This window comes from Vidua macroura, chromosome 6 (genome assembly GCF_024509145.1).
Source record: "Vidua macroura isolate BioBank_ID:100142 chromosome 6, ASM2450914v1, whole genome shotgun sequence".
Classification (NCBI taxonomy): Eukaryota; Metazoa; Chordata; class Aves; order Passeriformes; family Viduidae; genus Vidua; species Vidua macroura.
Window position 1 is genome coordinate 10,833,824 of NC_071576.1, and position 21,643 is coordinate 10,855,466.

Here is a 21,643-nt window from a genome sequence, read left to right on the forward strand (position 1 = left end):
GCTCGGGGGCCGGGCTGGGCGGGGCCGGACGTGAGCGAACTTCCGCGGGGCGGCGGGGGCGCCATGGCGGGTGAGTGAGGGGGGAGCCGGAGGGAGCGAACGCGGGAGTAGCAGGGAGCAGCCAGAGGCGGGGTCCCGGCGTTTTCTCAGCAAACTAATGAGGTTTAAAGTGTCCGTGGTGCTCTGCCAGCCCGCCGGGCTGGTACTGTCACACCCCGGTGTGCAACGTGTGTAGCACCTCGCTCGTGCCTCGGTAGAACGGGGGGCCCCCATGTGTTTTACCGCGTCTCTGTATAAATATCTAAAGGGTGGGTGTCAAGAGAATTGAGCCAGGCTCTTCTCGGTGGTGCAAAATAACAAGACAAGAGGCAATGGGCAGAAACTGATGCACAGGAAGTTCTACCTGAACATGAGGAAGAACTTCGTCACTGTGCAGTGACCGAGCCCTGAAATAGATGAGCCAGAGGTTGTGGAGTCTCCTTCACTGGAGATACCCGGATATCACAGGAGAACCGTCCGGACGCAGTCCTGTGCCATGTGCTCTGGGACGGCCCTGCTGGAGCAGGGAGGTTGGACCAGCTGACCCACTGGGGCCCCTCCCAACCTGACCCATTCTATGATTTTGTGTGGACTTTATATCTTTGGATGTGATGAACTCTTTTCAGGCATCTCTGTGGATAACATTTGAAGCTAGCTAACATTCAGGCAGGGCATTTGGCTTGGCTTTGAGCTCTGCTTTGGCTGCCAGGGCAGGGCCTGAGGTGCAAAGGTGGGGGGCTGCTTTGTGTGATCAGAGGAAGTGCAGCGGGTTCTTACAGCTGTCTGCCCGCCAAGGAGACACCAGGAGATGGGGGCTTTGTGCTCAGCAATAAAGCACCCACCACCTTCAGCAGGACCCAGCCTTTCCCCAAACTCTTGCTGCTCACATGTTGCTGTGAATTAATTCTGACATTCATGGCATGAGCACTGCATGCATGCACAGTAATTGCTGCCGAGATTTCTCTCTGTTGTACACTGCATTAGCATCTGTCTGTCATTTGATGTCAGAAGACTGCTAGATCTGCCAGCACTACAAAGCACTGCTGTCCGTGCTGCAACTGCACATCTCAGAATGAGCTTGCACTTGTTTAATAACATGGTTTTCTTGCAAATAGCAATAGATGAGAAATTAGATTTCATGATTGAAGACAATTAATGTAAATTCCATTTTACTTTAATCAATATTTACCAGTAAAGCAAGGAAATCTTTCACACAAATAGCCGGTGGACACTGATTTGTTTCTGTATGCTTTAAATGGCTTCAATATCTTTATTTTCTCATACAGCAAAAAGTCCTCCTGATAGTACTCCAAGAAGGCCTGTTTTATCTGTCAGTGCAAGAAAAATTAAAGATAATGCAGCAGACTGGCATAATTTAATGATGAAATGGGAGAGACTGAATGATAATGGATTTACTACAGCAAACAAAATAGTCAACATGAGGATCAGTGAGCAGTAAGTATGCTAATACACACGAATAAAGATAGCATAAAGATTGCTTTTATTGAGAGATTAATCCGCTTTCTTCACTAGAAAGTTCTTTGGGGAGATGGGAAAAGAACATGTCACAGTGGATGAGCTAGCTCTTAGATCAAACTCAGCAGTTGCAATTTTTTGGTTACATAAACTATTTACATTCAAATAATGTCTCATACAGTAATGATATTTGCAAGAAATGGGAAACGTTTATTTTACATAGTCAAATGTAACATATTTTAAATACTGACATAATGTACCAAGTTAAAATCTAATTCTATAAATCTCAGCCCATGTGAGTTCCCTTATTCTTTTGCATGTTCTACAGTGAGGTGTAAAAAACTCAAGTCAAAAGTTCAGAAGATTTTAAGAAAGAATCAGTGATTGATGCAGACAAAAAGTTTTAACAGTGATCATTTAAAACAAAACCAACAAAGAATCAACAAAAATACCAAACCACAACCACGATAAAAAAAACCCACAGAAAAACTGAAAAAAACCCCAACTTTGGTAGAGCTTTTATTTTCATGCTAGAATGAAAAACCTTAATTAACAGGGCTGTGAGCAGCTTCTCCAGACTCCTGACAGTTGAAGAGGGTTTGTCTGACAGGGTTCTGACAGGTACAAGCTGAGGAATATTTTGCTGTAATGGTGCCAGATGTTGCTTTTGCTCTTTAGCAGCTCTCTCTCGCCAGTCTTAAGTTTAGAGCTGGTGTGGGAGGGTCTGCCAGGCAGGGCAGGTGTCTGCACATTGGCTGCTCTGGGGTCACAGATAAATGTCTTGGCTTAAATTTGCAAAAAGGTGAGTTTGTGGTGAGGCACCAGATTGTCCTGTGGAGCAGCTGAAGCCTGGGCATACCTTGTTCACGATGAGAGAACAACCTCCAGCACAGGGGCAAAGTAAAGAGAGGAAAAGTGTTAAGATCTTAACACCTGCAAATGATTTTTTCAAGAACGTGTTCTAAGGTAGAGGTAGTTCTGTTTTTCTCTGAAGATTGTGGTACTAGCCCCATTTGCCCACATGGCCAGCTATGCTTTTTGCTATTTTTATGTAGGAATTCTCATGAACAGCCTGTGAGTGAGAGGTTTTGTAGAATCAGACCACAAGGATTTTAAATCTACACTGCTCAAGTAAACCTGTATGTAGTTGTTTATGCTGCCTCATGTTTCTATTTTAGATTTCAAGACAACAAACTGGAGATAGCATGTGATAACAGTGCCATAGAACCTGAAAAGCCAACCCCAAAATACAATGAAGAGCTGGACAATTGCTGTGTAGAATTACTTGAGACGTTAAAGCATATGGTAATACTCATTTTTCAGACTTAGTCTATATGAATCAATTCCAAGTGTGCTCAAGTAACAAGGAAATGTCCTGAAGTATTTATTGTAGGCAGAAAATTGGGATTTTTAATTCATAATTCTTTGGCTTCAAACCTAATTAACTATAAATCCAGAGTGCAGCATTTATTTGATTGATTGGTAAATTTCAAAGTTGGTTTTACATCTTCTGTCACCTTATAGTTCTACTCCCCCCTTTATAAAGTGATGTGGAAACAAATCGTTCAAAGAATGCATTCCGAAGGTGCACCTGTTTTCTGTTTCTCATCCTGGATATTCCCTCTGTTTAGAACAAAAGAAACAGCAAAGTATAAAGCAGTGCTTTACCTGCCATCATATCCTTGCAGCTGTCTTTGATCATAATGCAGTCATATTTTTAGCCTGCCCACCTTGCCTACCTGTATTTGCTGTGCAGATCTCCTTCTCTGGAGAGTGGAGTAAGATAATTATGTAACCCAATGTTTTTTCCTGGATACCTTGCTAGGAATTAATGTCACCTGTCAGTTTAACAGGAAGCAAACAAATTTTTTCTGCCAGATACTGTAATTTAAAGTTGTTATTAAAAATAACTTTTACAGCCTTTTTCCAAAGTGGATGCCCATTAAAAGGATGGTAGATCTATTTTTTTTATATAGCCAGGATACAGATCTCCCGTATTTAGAAAAAGCAGGAAACTGGCTGGATTTCCCTCAGATTTTTTTTCTCTGGGGAAAACGTTTGGGGATTTTTTTTTTTTCCTTGATGGACTCCTGTATTCAGACTACAAATGCACTGATGAAAGTTTTTACTCTTTCTGAGGAACAGGAGTCTAAGCAGTCAGTGTTAGGTTGGATACTAAATATAGCTACTATGACCTAATTTATTTTTCATTCCTTAGGAGTTCATACGAACTTACAGGTTCAGAGATGTATCTGTGGTTTAGCTGCTTGATGTAAAGATACTGCCTGCAAGCTCATTTTGGTGTAAATATTCATACCCAAATGCACAGAGTCAGATGAACATGAAGGAAGTGGATGGAGTGACCTATTTTTTGAAGCAAGCTGTTAGATCACCCTAGATATATTGTCAGTAGTAGCTTGAGCTGCTTTCCTCACCTGCTGCTGATCTTTTGAAATAAAAGTCATCTTGATATGGTAATGTACGAAAATATCTTGATAGGGCTTGTGCTATAGCAGTGTGATGTTTTTCCCCAGTGCTAAATTGCTATAGGAAAAGCTAGGGAGGTGAAAAAATGAGAAGGCTTTAGTATATTTCTACATGTGGGAAACAAAAGAATGTCCAAAACAGAGTCATATCTGCAGTGTTCAAAATTTCCAGGTATCTCATATTAAGTCATTATATTGATTCCTGTCTGGAGTTAAAAAAATGTGAGTTAGAAATGTCAGTATTAAATAGCCTTCCTAAATAGTGTTTTTTTGAAAAAAATGCTTAAGATTATAGTAGCCTAATGTTCCTGAGATACTCATTAACATTCCATGTTCATCATTTTCAGACAAAAATACAACTGAAAATGGAAAAGCTTACTTCAACTACTAAAGCAATCTGTGACTTGGAAACATACCACCACAGAGCTGGGAATTGCAAGGCTCCCTTCTTTCATACATGGCCCACACCATACTTCTGTAAGTAAAATATTGATTATCTTAGCTAATTACATTGTGTCATCTAATTTATGACTGAAAAATAAGCCCTTTTATCTGGATGTCTTGCCTGAGAGGGAGAGAGTGCTGTCTCCTTTACAATTGACTAATCAATAAACACATGAATGCATCACTTGGTTTAGGGTTACTGCTGATGACTGCCAAGCATTGTCTGACATGCAACAATTACAGCATAGAACTAAATTTGTCAGCAGCTTACAGTGTCCAAGCTGCAACAGCCACATCCTCTGCAGGCAGAGATGAATTTGCAACTTGCTGATGTTAAGCTGCAGGCTTAACTACTTGACTTGTTACTTGACATCGGAATTAAATCCTTGAATACAAAGAGCAAGCTATACATCGGTTAATTCTCAAGCAGCCAAAGAAAAATACCTCTGATCTCAGTGTCAATCAAGACAAGTAAAGAAATGTTACACTTCTACTGTTAATATTAATTCTTTTAGTGTTCACTTGATGGCAAAAGGTACTGCCTCCCAACTGGTATTACCCCAGTTTTAAACTGTCTGAATTCAAGAGAAGCCTGATTGCATGCAAACCAACTTCCTTCTTTGTGAAAATCATACCTCTGCCTCTTAATTCACTACTACAGTTTAGCAGAAATCTTAATGTATTCGTTTCTGCCAGCTTAAAAGAATTAAGAATGACAAAGACAACTGCTGTCAAAACACCCATTGTGACTGAATCATTTAGTGTTGCTGTCTACTCCATGAAAGACTAAATCCTTCTGAAGGCAGTGATAGTTCAGGCTAAGTTAGAAGCACAAAATACTTTGTGTAATAATTTTTTAGGAATTCAAACAGTGAAAGATTACAGATGCATTTTAACCCCCCTACCAGTTTTACTAACATAACTATTAACAGTTTTAACAATAAATGCTTTGAATTTGGTCTGTTGGGGTTTTTTTTACTGTTGTTTTTCACTGTTGGTATTACTTATTGGTGATCATGCATTGCTGAAGTGCTTACCAGCATGTGAGGGCATCCTTAAGATTAGCTAAAATCAAGAGCGACTCTAAAATGTGAAGCTTGTATTGCAGGATAGCATTACCAAATTTTAAAATCAAATTTCAGTTATTTGAGGAATAGCAGTAACTGATAATTTTACAGTGGGTCCTGAGACCAATACCATTGCTTATTCTATAATTTAATGCTGACTCATGTCAAAATCAGCAGCGTGTAAAATACATCCCAAAGCTGAGCAAATTGTTTAGCACTTTATATTCTAATGTAAAAACATCATTAATGCTGTAAAAAAAAAAAAAAAGATGGCTAAATTTGGGGAATAGCTTATGTAAGATAGGGTTTTTTTATGATCCATGTATTACAAGTATAATTTAGCTTTTAGAGAATTGCTGAAATGTTCTGGTCAATGTGCTTGGTTTTTCAATCCATTTCAGATGAGGTTTCTCTGAAGCTGTGTGAAATGTACAAGAAGGAACTACAACTCAAGCAGACAATTGTACAAGACATTGCTCATTGTGCTGACCAGGATCTGATGATGGTGTATTTATCATCGTGGCTGTACCAGCCTTACATTGAGAACAGCAGCATGCTGCTGCTCGAAGCCATGCTGCTGGAAACAGGACACAGGGAGTGCTAGAGTCCAAAGGTACATGGCTGGCTTCTAGTGATGCTTAGATGAAACTGAACTGGCATATTGCAAGGCTTACCAAGTAAGTTGATTTTTTGTAAAACTTATTAAAAGTATTTTTCTCATATTCATATTCCTTACTTTGTCTCAGTTGATGCTCATTTTTCTGTGTGGGACAATCTAGTTTTGGTTGTTTTTATCTATTTTAAGGCCAAAACAGAGGCTACACGTAGGAGGCTAAGTCCTCTATAGTCAGAAAGAGGTAAGCACTGCTTAGTAGTCTGGGGGATTCAATGCAAATAGAATCTACAGCAAAAAATGTTATTTCCTCCCAAGTCTGGACAGCCTAAAATACCTACACAGTCCCTTCTGCCACAGAAATTCAGCACTTCTTGATCTTCTGTGTTTTGTTTTGTTTTTTTTTTTTCATTAATTAACAGGGCAAATGTTTTTGTACTTGATTTATAAGTAGAGGAAAGGAAAGCACAAAAAGAAGAATCCAGAAGGATCCACATAGTTTAGTATGTGATTTTGAAATGCTGTTGCAGACAATAGTGTAAATTCTGGTTTGGTTTTGATTCTGGTGTTGTTGGGTGCATCACCCTCAAAGAGTGATCCAAGCCTGAACCAGCACCCAGGGAAGGTTTAGTACAACTCAGCATTCTACAGTCATTGTATAATAAGGTCTTGTCCCTTTTAATTAATTTTAACTTTTTTTTTTTTTTTTTTTGGTAAGAGATGTTCCATGAAAGCATCTGCAAATAAAACAAAACCTGCTTAGTCAAGGCTGGACCCCATCTTGTTTGCTCCCTGTCATAGGGCTCAGTGAGTTTTTCCTTGGGTTACTGGTACTGATGTCAATGTGGTTTTGGTTTGAAGGTGTGTCTGTCCTCTGTACTGATAGGAAAAGCAGGGTCACTTACCTAATTAGCCCCAAGCTGAAACCTTGTAAGTTTAGTAAGGGAAATACATCAGTTTCCTGCAGTAGCAAGACAGACATGAATTAAAAAGTTTTCTTGAAAAGTTGTTCTGTTGAACAATGAGGTTGTTTCTGGCAGCTAATAAGAGTTCTATTCTTATCCCACAATTCCAGCATCTAAAAAGAAATTCTGCTGTAGCTCAAGGAGGATAAAACTAGGAACAGCTTTGCTGGGTTTTGCTATTTTTTCAGTGGAAGTGTTCCACTTAGTTTAACAGCCACCTTAATTCATCTGAGTTGGGCCAGACCTGTGTCACTATGGAAACATCTCAGTACTTCAAAACTATTTTCCAAGGAGAAAAGATTGATTCACATATAGAACTGTTCTTTTAAGATGAGAGTAGGTGTATTGTATTTCCCAGCATGTGCAAATTGATAGGGAAGGCAAAATTGAAGCAAGTTTTCATTTTCTCCACAGGTGGAAATTGTGGTTTGTTCTCATTTCTTAAGAGGAAAAAAGCTCTTTGGGAAGGGGTCTTCATATTCACAGACCCTCTTGCTTATTGTTGGGCATTGGAACATTACTGCAAAATCATTGCAGAGATGTTTTGTCATTCTAGCTCTAAGCAATTGATTGTTATATTTGCAGCCCTCAAATATAATTATTAGACAGTCAGTACAAAAGAATATCATAAAGAATTGCTCACTGCAATGAAAGACTTTGACAGACCAGCAGAACTTTGCTTTGTATGCTACCTTGACTTACAAGGTAGGTCTGTATCCTCTGGCAATTACCACCTCCTAAAAAAAGAGGGGAAAAAACCCAAAACAAATAGTCATTCATAACTCATTAATGTACAGTACCTTTCACAACTACTCATGAAAGACAACATTCTGGATAATCAAATTTATCTTCTACTTATGCAACAAAGAAAAAAAAACACCAAACAAAAAAGCCTAACCCAACTATGTTTGAAGGCTTTGTTTTAGTAGAGCAGTTTATTTAATCTGTAAATTGTCTTCTGTTTAGATTCAATTTTAGTGTTTTTCTTAGTGGTAACAATACCTTAAAAAAAAAATCAGTGTTCATACTCAATTTAAGAACAATTCTCCTGTCCTTGGTAGATTTGTCTGATTGTCCCAGTAGTTGCATCTATTCAGCAATGAGGTGACACTCACATTTTAAGGATACATTACCACTTTTCAGTAATGTCTGCTCATTTAATGCAGTTCTTTTTCACCTGCTAAACTTATTAAAAGAAAAGACAGTGCCCTGGACAAGATGCTGGTAGGAGGTCTCCACAAAAATTTAATCTGATCCAAGGATCATATTGGAAGTATGACAAAAATTCAAGTAATTTGCCAAGTTTTCTCCCTGCCTAGAGTCCCTTTGTATTATGATTAAACAGTACAAGGCAGCATGGAGTTACTGGAAAGGTTGAAGTGTAGAACTCATAAAGGATGCATCATCTGAAAGGGAAAAAAAAAAAAAAGTATAATACCACTCTAACAAAAATAGGCCATGACAGACTAAAGCAAAAAATGAATTTGGTACCTCATTAAGGAAAATTAGATCACTACTTGTGCACCTTCCCATTTATGTCTACGTAACAGCAATTTTTAAAGGTGTGGCTGAACATTAGACAAGCCACTTAAATACATTTCCAACTGTTCAGTACAAATCAGATCTTGTTTGAGGCTATTTTTGTCTCAACTCAGTGAATGCTTATTTCAGTAAGGATCAGCTAGGCTGTCACATTGTTCCCAGAATGCACAAGTTTGTGGATTATACTTAAACCTTCTCATTTTTCCAGGCAGATTTACGTGCATCAAGTCTAGATGCTAATGAATATTCAAGATAGCTTTTAAAAAGCGCAATAACAGTGTTTTGTCATCTCAGTGGCACAGAAAATGCACATTTTTAATATAGCTTTTATTTTACCCATATACAGCTTGCCAGTACACAGCACATCACTGCTGAACAGCAGTACAACTTACTGCATTTTTAGATGGCTAGAGAGAAAAGGAATTACGTAACAAAAGGAAACAGTGCAAGTTTTAGGGTTGACGAGATTTCCACTTTCCACCCATCCCCAACATATAAAGCAAATAGAACAATGTTAATTCTAGAATTTTTGGTTGCAATGCTGCTAAATTTATATAAACATAAGTTATAAAAAGTACAGGGCATAGAAACAGTTTACAAATAAGTTAAATTTCAATTATCTCAGTATTCACATTAGAAAAATATACATTTCATAATCAGTCTTTTCCAGAAGAAAGCTTATAGGGTTTTCTAATTTATGGCTCCAATTCACTTTGCGAGAGCAAAATATCTTCACTTTGGCCACCTGCTTCCATTGCCAGTAGTGCTTCCACTGTTTCCAAAGGTATCCCTTCGGGTGTGCGAATGTGCATTGTCGTACCGTTGGAATCAGTCACAATAACGATGCCTTCCGCCTGAGACAAAACAGCAGTGTCTGGATGAGACAAGATAAGCCCATCTGAAGTCTGAATAAAAATCTGTTCGTGTCCCTGAGACAAAAAATCATGGCTCTCATCAGAAATCTCAAAAGCTACAGTTTCATCTACAGTAACTGTATTTGCCAGCTCGTGTGCTTCCTCTGTCACACTAGAATATTCACTCTCGTTTTTGAAAGCATTTTCCTGGTTCCCATGAGAGGACAGGGAGGCTCCCTGGACAGCGTTCTGGTGCGACTCAGCCTGAGCACTGTGGGGGTAGTTTATTGGCACAACGTTTGTTGAAAAAGCTTTTTCAAGTTCCTGTATCTCATCAGTCATATCAGCATTATGGAGTTGCTCAGAACGTTCTTTAATTGCAAAATTCGGGTTTTCTTCTTGCAGTTGATGATATTTTGGACTGTGACCGTTTTCTTCACTCGTTGGTAGGCCAGTGCTCTGCCTGGCCACTGCCTGCTCCATCAGGGAGCTGTGGAGTTCAGGAGCTGCCGGTCCCCCCGCCGCACTCCCGCTCACAAAGTGTGCCTGAAGCAGCCCAGCCGAGCCGCCTGCTCCCACAGGCAGCACCACTTCAGTGTGCAGCAGCGATGCTTCACCTGCCACGTCTGGTCCCTGTATCCCTGCAGGCTGGGGATACTCTATGCTCATTCCCACAGTTTGGGAGAAGGTACCTGAATTTTCACCATCTATTCGAACTCCTGAATCAGCAAGTGAATTATGTTCCTCTGCTGTCTGTAATGTACTTCCAGTTGTACAGCAAGTGATATGCCTATCTTCTGAAAGCAGGATTTCTCCATTTAATGGATTAAAACCTGAAAAGGGGAAAGAAGTATTACTTTGTTAGGCAATCTGATATTGCATGCCAAAAAACCTATATTTCAGCAATAATTTTGGAGGAAAAGCTAGACTACTTCCCTACTTTGCTTCCCCCAAATTAGCAAACCTGAAGAACCTTACAGGAGTTTCATAGAACTTTTCAATGAGAAAGTCACTACAAAAATATTTAAGGAATTATTGAATAGTGATAGTTTATCAAGTATTTCTATATTAAGAGACCTTACTCTTAGAGCCAGCATTTTTCTGTTCATCCTGAAAACAACTTGGGCTGAAAGGCAAACTCAATTTTCTTCCATCTGTCATGCAGCCAGTGACATTAAAAGATAAAGACTAGCAGGCACAAACTTGTCAGCTGCTCATCCTCATCACTTTAAGTTGATGGAAGCATTTAAACTTCTGTTTAAATTTCTATTCCTAATCAAGCTCATCCTGGACTCAGATGTCATATGTCATCAGGTTACTACATATTAATTAGCTGTGCTTAGAGTCCCAGCAGCACTTTTGTCCTGTGCCAGAAAAGGTAAAAACCTCAAGAAATGCAGTGTTCTAGCAGTTACTTGACCCGGACCTGACCAGGGTCCCAAACCCTGAAAGTAGTTGGACAATAACTACTAAGCTGCAGTAGTATGAGCTGTCAGTCTTTATTATTAAAGGTCAAAAGGAACAAGTAAGTTGGTTTGGTTTTGGATTTTTTTTTTTGGTTATGAAAGATACCACTGCACAAAAAAGGAGACTTAACACTGCAGAGAGCACTATTTTTAACATTTTGCACTGTTGACTAGCAAACACCCTGCTAGTACGTACAAGCAAAATGTAATTTTAAGAATTTATAGCCCAGAAGAAAATGATTGTGCAGCAAGAAGTAAGCATGGTCATGCAGAGAGCCTTTCAGAGAAAGAAAATCTAATGGAGGGAAACAAAAATAACCATTGACTAAAAGACATACAAAGGGCAAAAGCAAAGGCACTTACAGCTACACCAAAACAAGGTATTTACAAAGTGGATGATACTGATAGATGTATCTTACTAGAGATTTACTTTTCTTTCACTGCTACCCTGCTAATCTGAAGGGCAGCAGGATGAAACATGAAGAATGAATAAAAAGAAAGGCAACCACCTGAAGACTGGTGCAAAATGGTGCCTCAATTCCAATATAAGATGTATCACAATGATTTGTACAGGACAGCCTATACCAGTTTTCCATTTCCCCAAGTTCCAACAAGCTCTGGTAACTGCTATTGTAGCTGGCTGGGGCCAAGAGGAAGGATGTGCACTCTGCTTCTTCCTCCTCTGCTCTCCCACAGCTGACACAATGGTCATGCACTCAGAGGGATAGGACAGACAGGAAGCACACAGCAGAGGACAGTACTATGCTCATAAGCAGTATCAATCACTGATTATCATGCATCCAGCATTGAGCTAGTGCTAATCATCTGTCTGCATCATCTGTAACTTTTCCCTCCTCGTGAGGCCTTTCCAGTTAAACAGCTGCTTTTGAAGGACCTGGGAAGCAAGCTAAGAGATGAAACTGTAAGACAAAAACCACAGTAGCTTGAAGAACAAAGATTTGTTCAGCTCCTCCATAAACAGGACAGAACAGGAGAAAATCTGAAGAGGTTACCATCTTTTTCAAATAGTGTACACAAATTCCCACTCCTTTCTTTCATTTCGTCTTGACTGGCATAAGCATTGTTCGCATTTTCTGTTATGTCTTCTAACTTGGTCCTTTTGGCTGGTGGCAAGAGTTCTTCCCCTGAGCTCTGTCAATACAAGAGATGATTAACTGCAGCTCTGTAACACTTGACAGTATTGGAAAAGATAACTGTGGGAACATCATGGCAGTGAACTGATGATCCTTGAAAACAGGATTTACACTAAAGGTCTTCCTAAGAGGTAAGGATTTAAACACAGCCTTCACACTTCGCCAAAACTCCCAAGGGGACAAATTACAGCTCTCTGCTACAGCTATAAACAGACCGAAGCTCATCAACTGACTGGTCAGAAAGAAAGAAACTGTCTTCATGCCCCTCTACCCAATTAGCACAGCAATCACTTCTCCAGTGTCTGAACCTGCTGTAGGTTAGGCCATTTCCTCTAACACAGGCTGGAATCTGTGGAGCCCCCAGTTAACCAGCACCTCAATTAAGTTCTTTTGTCCCTGTATCAAAGACCTGTACGTCTTTGATACTCTGTCCTGAATGCTACCAAGTGTCTTCCCAAAGCACATACTTAGTGTGCTAGTTCATATGCCCTGCTATGATACCACAGCAGAGAGTACTTTCAGTATTTCTGAACACCACAAAAGCCTTATTTTAACATGCCTCAGATAATACCAGCATGTTTCTGTAAGGAATAATTATGTATTTTTAAAAGTTTTAATTTGTCTTAGTTCCATTGTTAATTTTCACAAAGGTGTTCCATACCTCAGCTAACCGTTTTTGTCCCAGTAGGTCCACAGGCACTTGCTCACTAACCATTTTAATTACACATTGTGAATAAGACTCTGCACCTTGCATCTTCTGTTCTCCACTGAGTATTTCTGTGATTCCTAGAGATTCAGCAACCTTCAAAAACAGAAGGAAAAAAGTAAAAGTTAGCCTTTCAGATCTGAATACATATATGCTGAAATACAGATTTGTTTTCTTAAAACTGTACTAGAATTACATCATGTCTAGCCTGGCAATCAGCTCAGCTCAGAGCAAGTATTTAGACTCCCATGTTTTCTACTAGCCTTCACACTGACACATGACCTTCATCTGAAGGTGAGTTGACAGGCAAACTTGAAAGAATTACGGTTATATATAGAATCCAGGAACAGTTACTCAGAGCAGTGTTTAATAAAGATTATTGAGGTTCTCCATCATATAAAAACATTTCAGTCTTCTGTTTAGAGTATCTCTGCGTAGTGAAGGCTTCTCCCCCCTCCCCACATTCCATTCCTGTGCTTCATCCTTACATAGGTGTGCTACCATCCAGCTTCTCAAGGCTAGGTTGTTTTTGGGGTTTGGTTTGGTCTTGTTCTTTTTTGAAGAGCATCATTCTATATTAAGAATGCACATGAACACAGAAGAGAAGCAAGAAAGAGGTTTCATCTGTCTTTCCAGATACAGCTCCATAAACAATGGAGTCACTGAAATAATATTTGCAGTTTTATTAATGTAGTCATCCCCTTTCACGTTTGTTAATGTGACTGAACAGCATAGATGCATTCAGTTTGCCCTCATTTTGCAATGAAATTACTTACCTCTTTAAATCAAGGTCACTCATTTTAAATATAGACCCCCCCCCCTTCCTGATCAAACATCAGGATGTACTTTAATTAGTGGTTAATGCTAAATAAACCTTGCAGTAACATGCAGCTTCATACTACCCTAGATATGCAAGGCAGGTATCTGCACTGCTAGAATTGTTTCTTATCTCTCTAGTTGTATCCACTGAGATAAATTAGAATTGTAGTTTTATTATGGATTTCTTTTTCTTCTTGGTAAGTTGTTGGAATTTTCACAATCATGTCTATTTTTGCTAATTAAAAGTCTTGTTGTTTTCAAATAAATGTACCTGTACGAGAAAGCTTATCAGAGAAAATTAAAAATGCAAGGCATCTAAAATAAAGCAAGCAAACCAACCAACTAATCACAGTTCCAAACAGAGTGCTTTATTACCTTAGCATCTTTTATTTCAACAGGCTGTTGGCAATTCACAGAATCAGAATTACTGAGGTGATCATAAGCCATTTTCTTTACCATGTTATGCAAATCTTCAAACTCCCTGTACACATCTGGAAAGTAAGCTTTGGCTGGGTGTCCTTTTTCCACCTAGGAATAAGAGGGGAATGAAAAAGGGCTTGTTTCTCCCTCCCTATACTTTAAAAAAGGATGAAATTAAGATCTGTCAGTTTTGTTCTGTTCAACATTTTAAAATAGAAACATTCAACTCAAAAGACTCTGGAATATTCAAAATGCCACTGAACCAGGCAGCAAAAAGCAAGGCTTTGAGTTGAGACCTACCAGAGTTTTGCCTGTGTACGACTGAAGTGGTGTGTGGAACATCTACATGCTACATTATATTAATTTTGGAAATTCAATTATGTCTCTAAAACAATTTTTTTATGTCTACCAATGGAAGTATCCCTAAAATAATTTTATATTTTTACGTAAAAACTCACCTTCATCAACAGGAATTCATACACTGTAACAAGCTTTGTAAGACGTGGGAGAGCCAGCTCCATTAAGTCTTCATTATCACATTGTTGTATTAGCTGTCAAAAGCCAAAATGAGATTATTAGGAAAAAGCAGCCCACCTGTTTTGCACCCCATTTTCAGAACATAAAATATCACTATTTCTTTTTAAAGATATGCTGTATGTTTAGGCAGCTTTAGGAATAGATGCAAACTAACTCCAAAATGGGGTAAGTTAGAAAATCTCAGAATAATTACTACTCATATACAGACAAAACTCAGTCCCACAAATGTTGCCAATTCAGAGAAAGAACAGCAACCTCAGTAGCTTTAGTAGCCATAAAGATCTATAACATACAGAAAACAAAGAACAAGTTGTGTTACTTGGATTTTAATCCCCATTCTATCCTCCCCCAAGACCTTCTTTGTGGGTTTGTTTTGGGGTTTTTTGGTTATTTTCATTATTATTTCTTTTACTGTGTTGGAGGAGATATGTTGTAGTAGCTAGTAATTTTCCTTCTCCAGAAAAAGGGTAGCAGGAATATATCTACATGTTAGATGTCCCTTTCCAAACCCAGTTCCCATTTTCCTTTTTTCCAGTATTCTGTTGGAAGTATTTTTTTCTTAAAAGACAACTTAATGTTTTCATCTTAGAAGCCATCTAAGGCATTCACCTTGTCCATATGAGGATATTAAAAAAAAAAAAAAAATCTTTTTTTGAAAATGATTCATTGAAAACAAGTGACTAAAAAAAAAAGCGGGGGGGGGGGGAAGTTGGGGCAGGGTAAAAATACTTGTGAAGTAATTGCAGAAGAGAACCATACCTCTTTTAACCTAGCTTTTCTTCTGAATACATTGTGTTCTGCTGACACACTACTAAGTGACTTTGAAGGGGACTGACCAGGTCTGCTAAGCCTTCCAGAACACCTGGATCTTCCACCCATCCTGGGTCGACCACGTCTCTTTGGTCGTTTGGGTCTTCCAGGTGCTTTTGGTGTTACAGGTCCCCGGTGTCCTGAACTGCTCTCATTTGGTTGTTCTGCCAGCAAGTGTCTGCTTTCCTCAGATGCTGATGCCTTAATTAAAAGAAAAAGTGTTTATTCACCATTTTAAACAGTTTTGAGGAAGACAATTTTAGAATTAAGTTTGTCACCTATGCAAACAATAAATAGCAAATAACTGCAAAGCTGGATACAAGCATAACTTGCAAAGAAAGTTGTGGAATAAATCCAACACATTAGTAAGACTGCTACTTCTGCATCAAATATATGCCATTATTTGCAAAGTTAGCATTTTTGAACCAAAAGATGTCATACAAAACAAAAAGATTAAATAAACATAATGAAAGAGGTGGTTGAAGTGGGTTAAATACATTTAATATTTTTGAAGTAAAATATATCCTCTTTAGATAAAGAGGTTGTAGAAATAAAACTTAATTAGCAGTAAAATATACTCCATACTCAGGATAATTTGGGTTTCATTGAAACCACGTCAAAGCATGAAGACTTTAGAAGAAAAACAAAAACTCTGACACCATGAACAGTGACAAGCCCAGTAATTAAATACCAAAATGTACTGCCCAGTTACCACATTTCAAAATCCTGTCTTCCCTAGGAACACAGCTAGGAAGCCACTTGTTATAAGATCACACAGAAAGTCTAAGTACTTTTTATATGTTTAAGTTATAATGATAATTTCGGTGTGAAATTTTTAACTGTTCAAAGCAGTGATTTCTTACTTAAGCCTCTTCCCTTCCAAGCTAGAATTTCTAAAAATGTTCCAGTATCTTTCAAGAAATTAGTTTATAATAGTACTGAGTTACATCAGGCTTCTTTGCATAATCTGTACATTTGCATCCCAGCATTCAGTAACTCCCTACTATTCTACTGATTAGGAAAGCTCTATAAATGGCAAATTTATGTCAGTTCTATCCAGGGATTAAATTACTAAATTAGTTCTAAATTTGACACAGGATTAGGGGTTGAGCATGGGGATCTTGATTGGCTTCCTGTCTGTATCAAACAACTACAATAATTCAGAGAGCAGACTTCAGTATTCTGCAATTCTCTCTTTCCAGAGATGATAACTGAGTGTAGAGGATGAGGGAAGATTTGTTTGCTCTAAATTTTCACTTTCCTGAAAACAACTTCACAATTACAAAGACAAGTAACAAATGTGACACCCCTACATCCAAACGAGTACTTTTTCCTAACCAGCAGCTGCATCAGCTCTTGCTGCAAAATGTTAAAAGTAACATCAATATTAAGAGAAACTTTTCTTTGAAGTGACCAGTTTACAACATCACAGGAAAAAATTTGCAGCTGAGGCAGCTTCCACTCCAGAGACTCAAATTTCACCAGTGTTTGGTGTGCAGGGTTTCAAAGCCTCACTTTGAAAACCTGCTCTAGGAGAAGCTGCAGTTCACTGTTGTGTTCCAAATAAGAGATTTTTCTGTGATGACATTATTTCAGCAACAGAAAATGAGAGCGCAGATGATGTGTTACTGTCATGCTAAAGGCTGTAACTGAACAACAGTGTTCTTATCCAAATAAAGAGAAGAATGTCATTTATGCAGACAAGGTGAAAACCGTATGTCAGAAACACAGTAAGAAATGAACACTCAGTGAACATTTGGTTGCATGTGTCTGTGCAAGAGTACTCTTGCTGCAGCACTGCAAGAGACAATTTGATTTTTAAAAGACTTCAATGGGAAATTTGCCTAATGTAGTCTATCAGTGGATATTTCTGAGCAGTACAAGACTGTGCAGCTATAGAACTGCCATTCTACTTTCCACACAATTGACAGGTTTTCTAAGTAACACTTTACCTGTTCTCCAGCCTTTGAATCAACAGTTTCTTCCAGACTGGTAGCTTCTTCATGACTTAAAGTGACAGCAGTTGAATCCAAATGTGCTGGACTTATAATTTCCTCTTCCACAAATATACTTCCATTAGGCTTATTTAGAGGTATTTTCTGAGGTGAAGGCTCCAGCTGTCCATGGTCTGGGTTGAGTTTATAATGTCTTGCTAATCCTCCTTTTCCTATGTAAGATTTTTCACAAGTCTGACATTTAAATGTCTTGGGTTTCAGATTATAATTTGAAGAACTGAATAATGCATCCTTTCCCTTCACCTTTCCTTCTTCATCATCTTCTATACTCAGCTCAGAGTAGTCATCAGAATCAGACTGATGACCATCAGCCAAATCCTCCATTTTAATAAATTTATAATCTTTAGCTTTGTATTTGGGGGGGCGTGAAATCCGTCCAGAACGAGTTTTCACCTTCAAGGATTTCTTTAACTTGTCATCCTTTTGCTTTTTTTCAAGGCATGGTGTACTTGCTGAACTGGCTGCAGCCATGGTAGGATTTGGAGATCTTGAAGCCGATGCTGTGGCACAAGTAGCCCTCTGTCCATTCACCATCTTAGATGGGGGAATCTTGTCCACAGACTCTGATCCGTGAGCTGGTAAAGGCCTCTGCATAAGCAACTGAAGCGGAGACTCAGAAGAACTGTGCAGGAGTAGCTGCTGCTGCTCAGTTCCTGAAAGAGGCTGTATCCTAATTATCTGGGGATTAATAATGCCAACTCCTGGTATGCTAGATTTCCTACCAACTGGCTGACTCAGCGTTATAGTTTTGGACTGGATTGGTGCCAATGATGTCATTGACCCTTCAGTTTCCTTCATCTGTCCTGGCTGAACTTGGACACAAATGGCTTCCAGCTGCTTTTGTGGAAAAAAAAGGAAGAATTGCAATTACACAAATACAGTATTAATAAATAAATATAATAGTTATCAAGATAATACACACATTCCCTTAAAGCAAAGCTTGAAGAAACTGCTGCACATCATCAACTTTCCATCTTAATGCATCAAAGCAGATTCCCTTCCTTCAAGCTACGGGTTTTCCTGCACATTTTCTGCTGTGACTGCGGTTCAAGTAAAGCATGTAAAGTTTGCTCTGAGGCCATGTTACAGCTTTGTTTCCTGCTAGCAGGCCTGTCTGGAATAGCAGAGTCAATGCCTTCACCAAGGCACATTCATGACCTTCAGCAAACCCCACACACAGGAAAACTACAGTCTGCTACATGACACAGCCCAAATACTCAGTCCAGGACATGTTACAATGTGTGTTCAGTTCACAAAAACTTTGTGGTGATGATTCACAGAATCAGATGTTACTGTTCATCTCCCTCACAGTTTCTCTGCCTCATCCAAATTTCTGCTTCAGTTCAAATCAATCACTTCACAACCTACACCCCAAAGGTGGGCTGAAAGCCCAGGGACTATCACCTGCAAGAGGCATGCAGTAACTTCCTGTGCATCACCACTTGACCACTACGAAACAGCTCTTCTAAGCTGTTCTTGGCTGCACGTGTTGTCAGACCGAAATACTGACCACAGCAGCTATTAGCTACATTCAAACACGGATTTTCCTAAACCACATTGAAAGCTGTGCCTTTGAGCTATGGGAGTGGAGTCTACACCCGAGAGCAGGTGTGACTGAGAAGAACAGAAAAAAAAAAAATTATTAGAAAGGATTAACCTCGCCGGAGCCGTGGTTTTCATCACCAACGGAGCGCCGCAGCCTCCCTGCCCCCCAACCCCGGGGTTACCTTCTGCGGGAGGAGGCGGGCGGCCGCCGCGGCCCTGCCCTGCTGCAGGGCGACCTGCTGGGCCACGCTCTGAAGCTGCCGGGCGGCGTTCTGCATGATGCCGCCCGCGGGGCAGGGCTGCGGCGGGGGCGCGGCGGCCGCCGCCGGCTTCAGCTGCTCCTGGGCCTTGCTCACTTGCTCGATGACCCGCCGGAGCTCCGCGGGGGCCAGCGGCGCGGCGGCGGGACGGGGCGGCGGGGATGGTCCCGGACTCTCCAGCAGCCGCTCCAGTAGCCGCCGCTGCTCGCCGGCGCTCAGCCCCGCGCCCTCCGCCGCGCCCCCGTCCGCCCGCAGGTACAGCACGGTGCCGCTCGCCGCCCCCCCGCCGGCTTCCAGGGCGGCCAAGCTCTGCACCAGCTCCTCCGTCACCGCCAGCAGCTCCGCGCCGCTGCCGCCGCCCTCCTCTCGCCCCGCCGCCGCGCCGGGGGGTGCCCCGTGGGTCCCGGGGGGCTCGTCCTCAGCGGGCGGAGGGGGCGGCAGCGCCCCGGCGCCCCCCGCCCCGGGAGCCGCCATCTTGGCAGGCGCGGGCGGGCGGGCGCCGCATCGGCGGCTGCCCCCGGCGGTGTCGGCAGCGCGGGCGATGCGCGGGGCACCGGCAGCGGGGCCAATGGCGCCCCCGGCAGCGCCCGCCGCGCCCCCCGGGGCGGGGCCGCCCGGCGCCGACGGCGGCTCGCGCGGGCTAAAACCGGCGGAGGTGCGCCCGGAGCTCCTGGCCCCGGGTGCGGCTGGACGCGGGACCCGCGGGCGGAGTTACCCTGAGTTGGGTTTTCCCGCTGTTTGAGCTGAGTCTGTACCGAGTCTCAGTACAAGAGGGACATGGAGCTCCTAGAGCGGGTACAGTGGTGGGCAATGGGGGATAGTTGAGGAACCGGAGCGTCTTACGAGGAAAGGATGAGGGAGTCGCGCCTTTCCAGCCTCGAGAAGAGACGACTCAGGGGGGACCTCATGTCTGTGTACAAATATCTAAAGGGGCTTGTGCCAAGAGAATGGATCCACCCTCTTCTCGGAAGTGCCAACCTCTGGGATACGAGACAACCGATGCACAGAAAGTTCCACCTGAATATGCGGAAGAACTTAACAGTGCAGGTTACCGAGCACTGGAACAGGTTGCTCAGAGAGATTGTGGAGTCTCCCTCAACTGGAGATATCCCAGAACGGGCTGGACGCAATCCTGTGCTGTAGGACAACTGTGCTTTAGCAGGGAGGTTGGACGAATTGTGGTCTCCTCCAAAGTCCCCTATTCTGTGAATGTATGCTCTCACACGGGGGAGCGGGTGTCACTGGGGAAGGGCAACCCCCACTGAAGGAGTCACCCGAGCACGCTGTAGCCGACCCCGCGCTCGGCCGCGTTCCATTAGCCGCACGAGCGCGATGAAGCTCGGTCCGTCCTGCAGCCGCACGGGACGCTCGGGCCCCGCACAGACAGACAGACACACACACGCACGCACACACCCACCCCCGCCCCCCGGCCGTGCCCGTGTGCAGAGGTCACGCCGCGTCTCTGCAGAACTGCGCGAGGTGGGTGGGACTCGCTGGGACAAATCGGAGAGACATAAAAAAAAAGAGGAAAGAAAAAAAAAAATGTGAATTAACCTGGCCCGTACGGGGATCGAACCCGCGACCTTGGCGTTATTAGCACCACGCTCTAACCAACTGAGCTAACCGGCCAGCTGCTGTGGCTCTGCCCTCTCGGACAAATAAAGATAATTCCTTGTCAGTGTTTCGCCTTTCGACCGGAGTAGTGAAGGCAACGGACTGGGCGAGGAACCTCCTCGTCCCCGGGAGTGCCGGAGCCGGGCCCGCGCATACGGAAACACACGCTTAACTCCTCAGCAAAATCAAAAGCAAATCGGAAAACTCTTCCCTGCCTATAGAGAGATGCAGCGCCTGGTAAGGAACAACCGTAACGCGGGATCGGGGATAATTTCGCCTCTAAGTCAATAGGCTAATACTTCAAGTTTACTATGATATGATTCCAGCTTCTTTTAATTAAAATATCTGAACATTCTTAAAAAGCATCTACTATTCTGTTTAACCCACTACTAGGACCTTGGTTTGCACGGACAAAAAATTCACCTTTTCCTGGTGTTTTGATTTTTACTACATATGCTGCATAGAAAAGAACTTTTCTGCTCTCCTTTGAAGCCTACGTTAAAGCACAGGATGTCTGTTTAGCAAGAGGCAAACTCCGGGGGCGGGGACAGGGAGGGAATGAGACAGGTCTCCAAAATGCAGGTTTTTGGAGACAGCTCGGTGAGACCACAGCCCCAGGTCTCTTCCCGGGCTCTTCTCTCCGCCGGGCTGGCGGTACGGCTGCTCTCCCCATCCCGCAGTGGCGCGCAGGATCCGCCAGGGATCAGGCCATCACCGGGGATGAATCTGAGCCCGCCGGGGCGCTGCTCCGGTCACGGGAGGCTTGACAGCACACAGGGCCCGCCGCTGGATTTATGGAGCACATCTCCTG

The 21,643-nt window shown here is 41.9% G+C and overlaps 2 protein-coding genes and 1 non-coding gene across 5 annotated transcripts; 1 reads left to right on the top strand and 2 right to left on the bottom strand.

Moving 5' to 3' along the window:
* The first annotated feature begins 3 nt into the window (after positions 1-3).
* CINP (cyclin dependent kinase 2 interacting protein) lies at positions 4-17,934 on the top strand. Of its 2 annotated transcripts, XR_008437649.1 has the most exons (6): positions 248-308; positions 1,326-1,494; positions 2,694-2,820; positions 4,349-4,478; positions 5,914-6,189; positions 17,852-17,934. XR_008437649.1 is itself a non-coding variant. In XM_053980978.1 (5 exons), the coding sequence occupies exons 1-5, from the start codon at positions 64-66 to the stop codon at positions 6,114-6,116; spliced, it is 636 nt and encodes a 211-aa protein (XP_053836953.1). In that variant the 5' UTR covers positions 4-63; the 3' UTR covers positions 6,117-6,247. The 2 variants fall into 2 exon arrangements, 1 of the variants encoding a protein (XP_053836953.1); XM_053980978.1 differs by lacking the exons at positions 248-308; positions 17,852-17,934 and adding an exon at positions 4-70 and having other exon boundaries at positions 5,914-6,247.
* Positions 8,941-19,692, bottom strand: ZNF839 (zinc finger protein 839). Of its 2 annotated transcripts, none has more exons than XM_053980974.1 (8): positions 19,141-19,692; positions 17,351-18,250; positions 15,348-15,599; positions 14,510-14,602; positions 14,007-14,159; positions 12,768-12,908; positions 11,966-12,104; positions 8,941-10,319 (listed from the first exon to the last, which is right to left on the bottom strand). In XM_053980974.1, the coding sequence occupies exons 1-8, from the start codon at positions 19,690-19,692 to the stop codon at positions 9,328-9,330; spliced, it is 3,222 nt and encodes a 1,073-aa protein (XP_053836949.1). In that variant the 3' UTR covers positions 8,941-9,327. The 2 variants fall into 2 exon arrangements, with proteins under 2 accessions (XP_053836949.1, XP_053836950.1); XM_053980975.1 differs by having other exon boundaries at positions 17,351-18,247; positions 19,141-19,308.
* A 1,081-nt stretch (positions 19,693-20,773) lies between these two features.
* TRNAI-AAU (transfer RNA isoleucine (anticodon AAU)) lies at positions 20,774-20,847 on the bottom strand. Its single transcript has one exon. It is a non-coding gene; the product is annotated as a tRNA-Ile (tRNA).
* Positions 20,848-21,643: the final 796 nt, after the last annotated feature.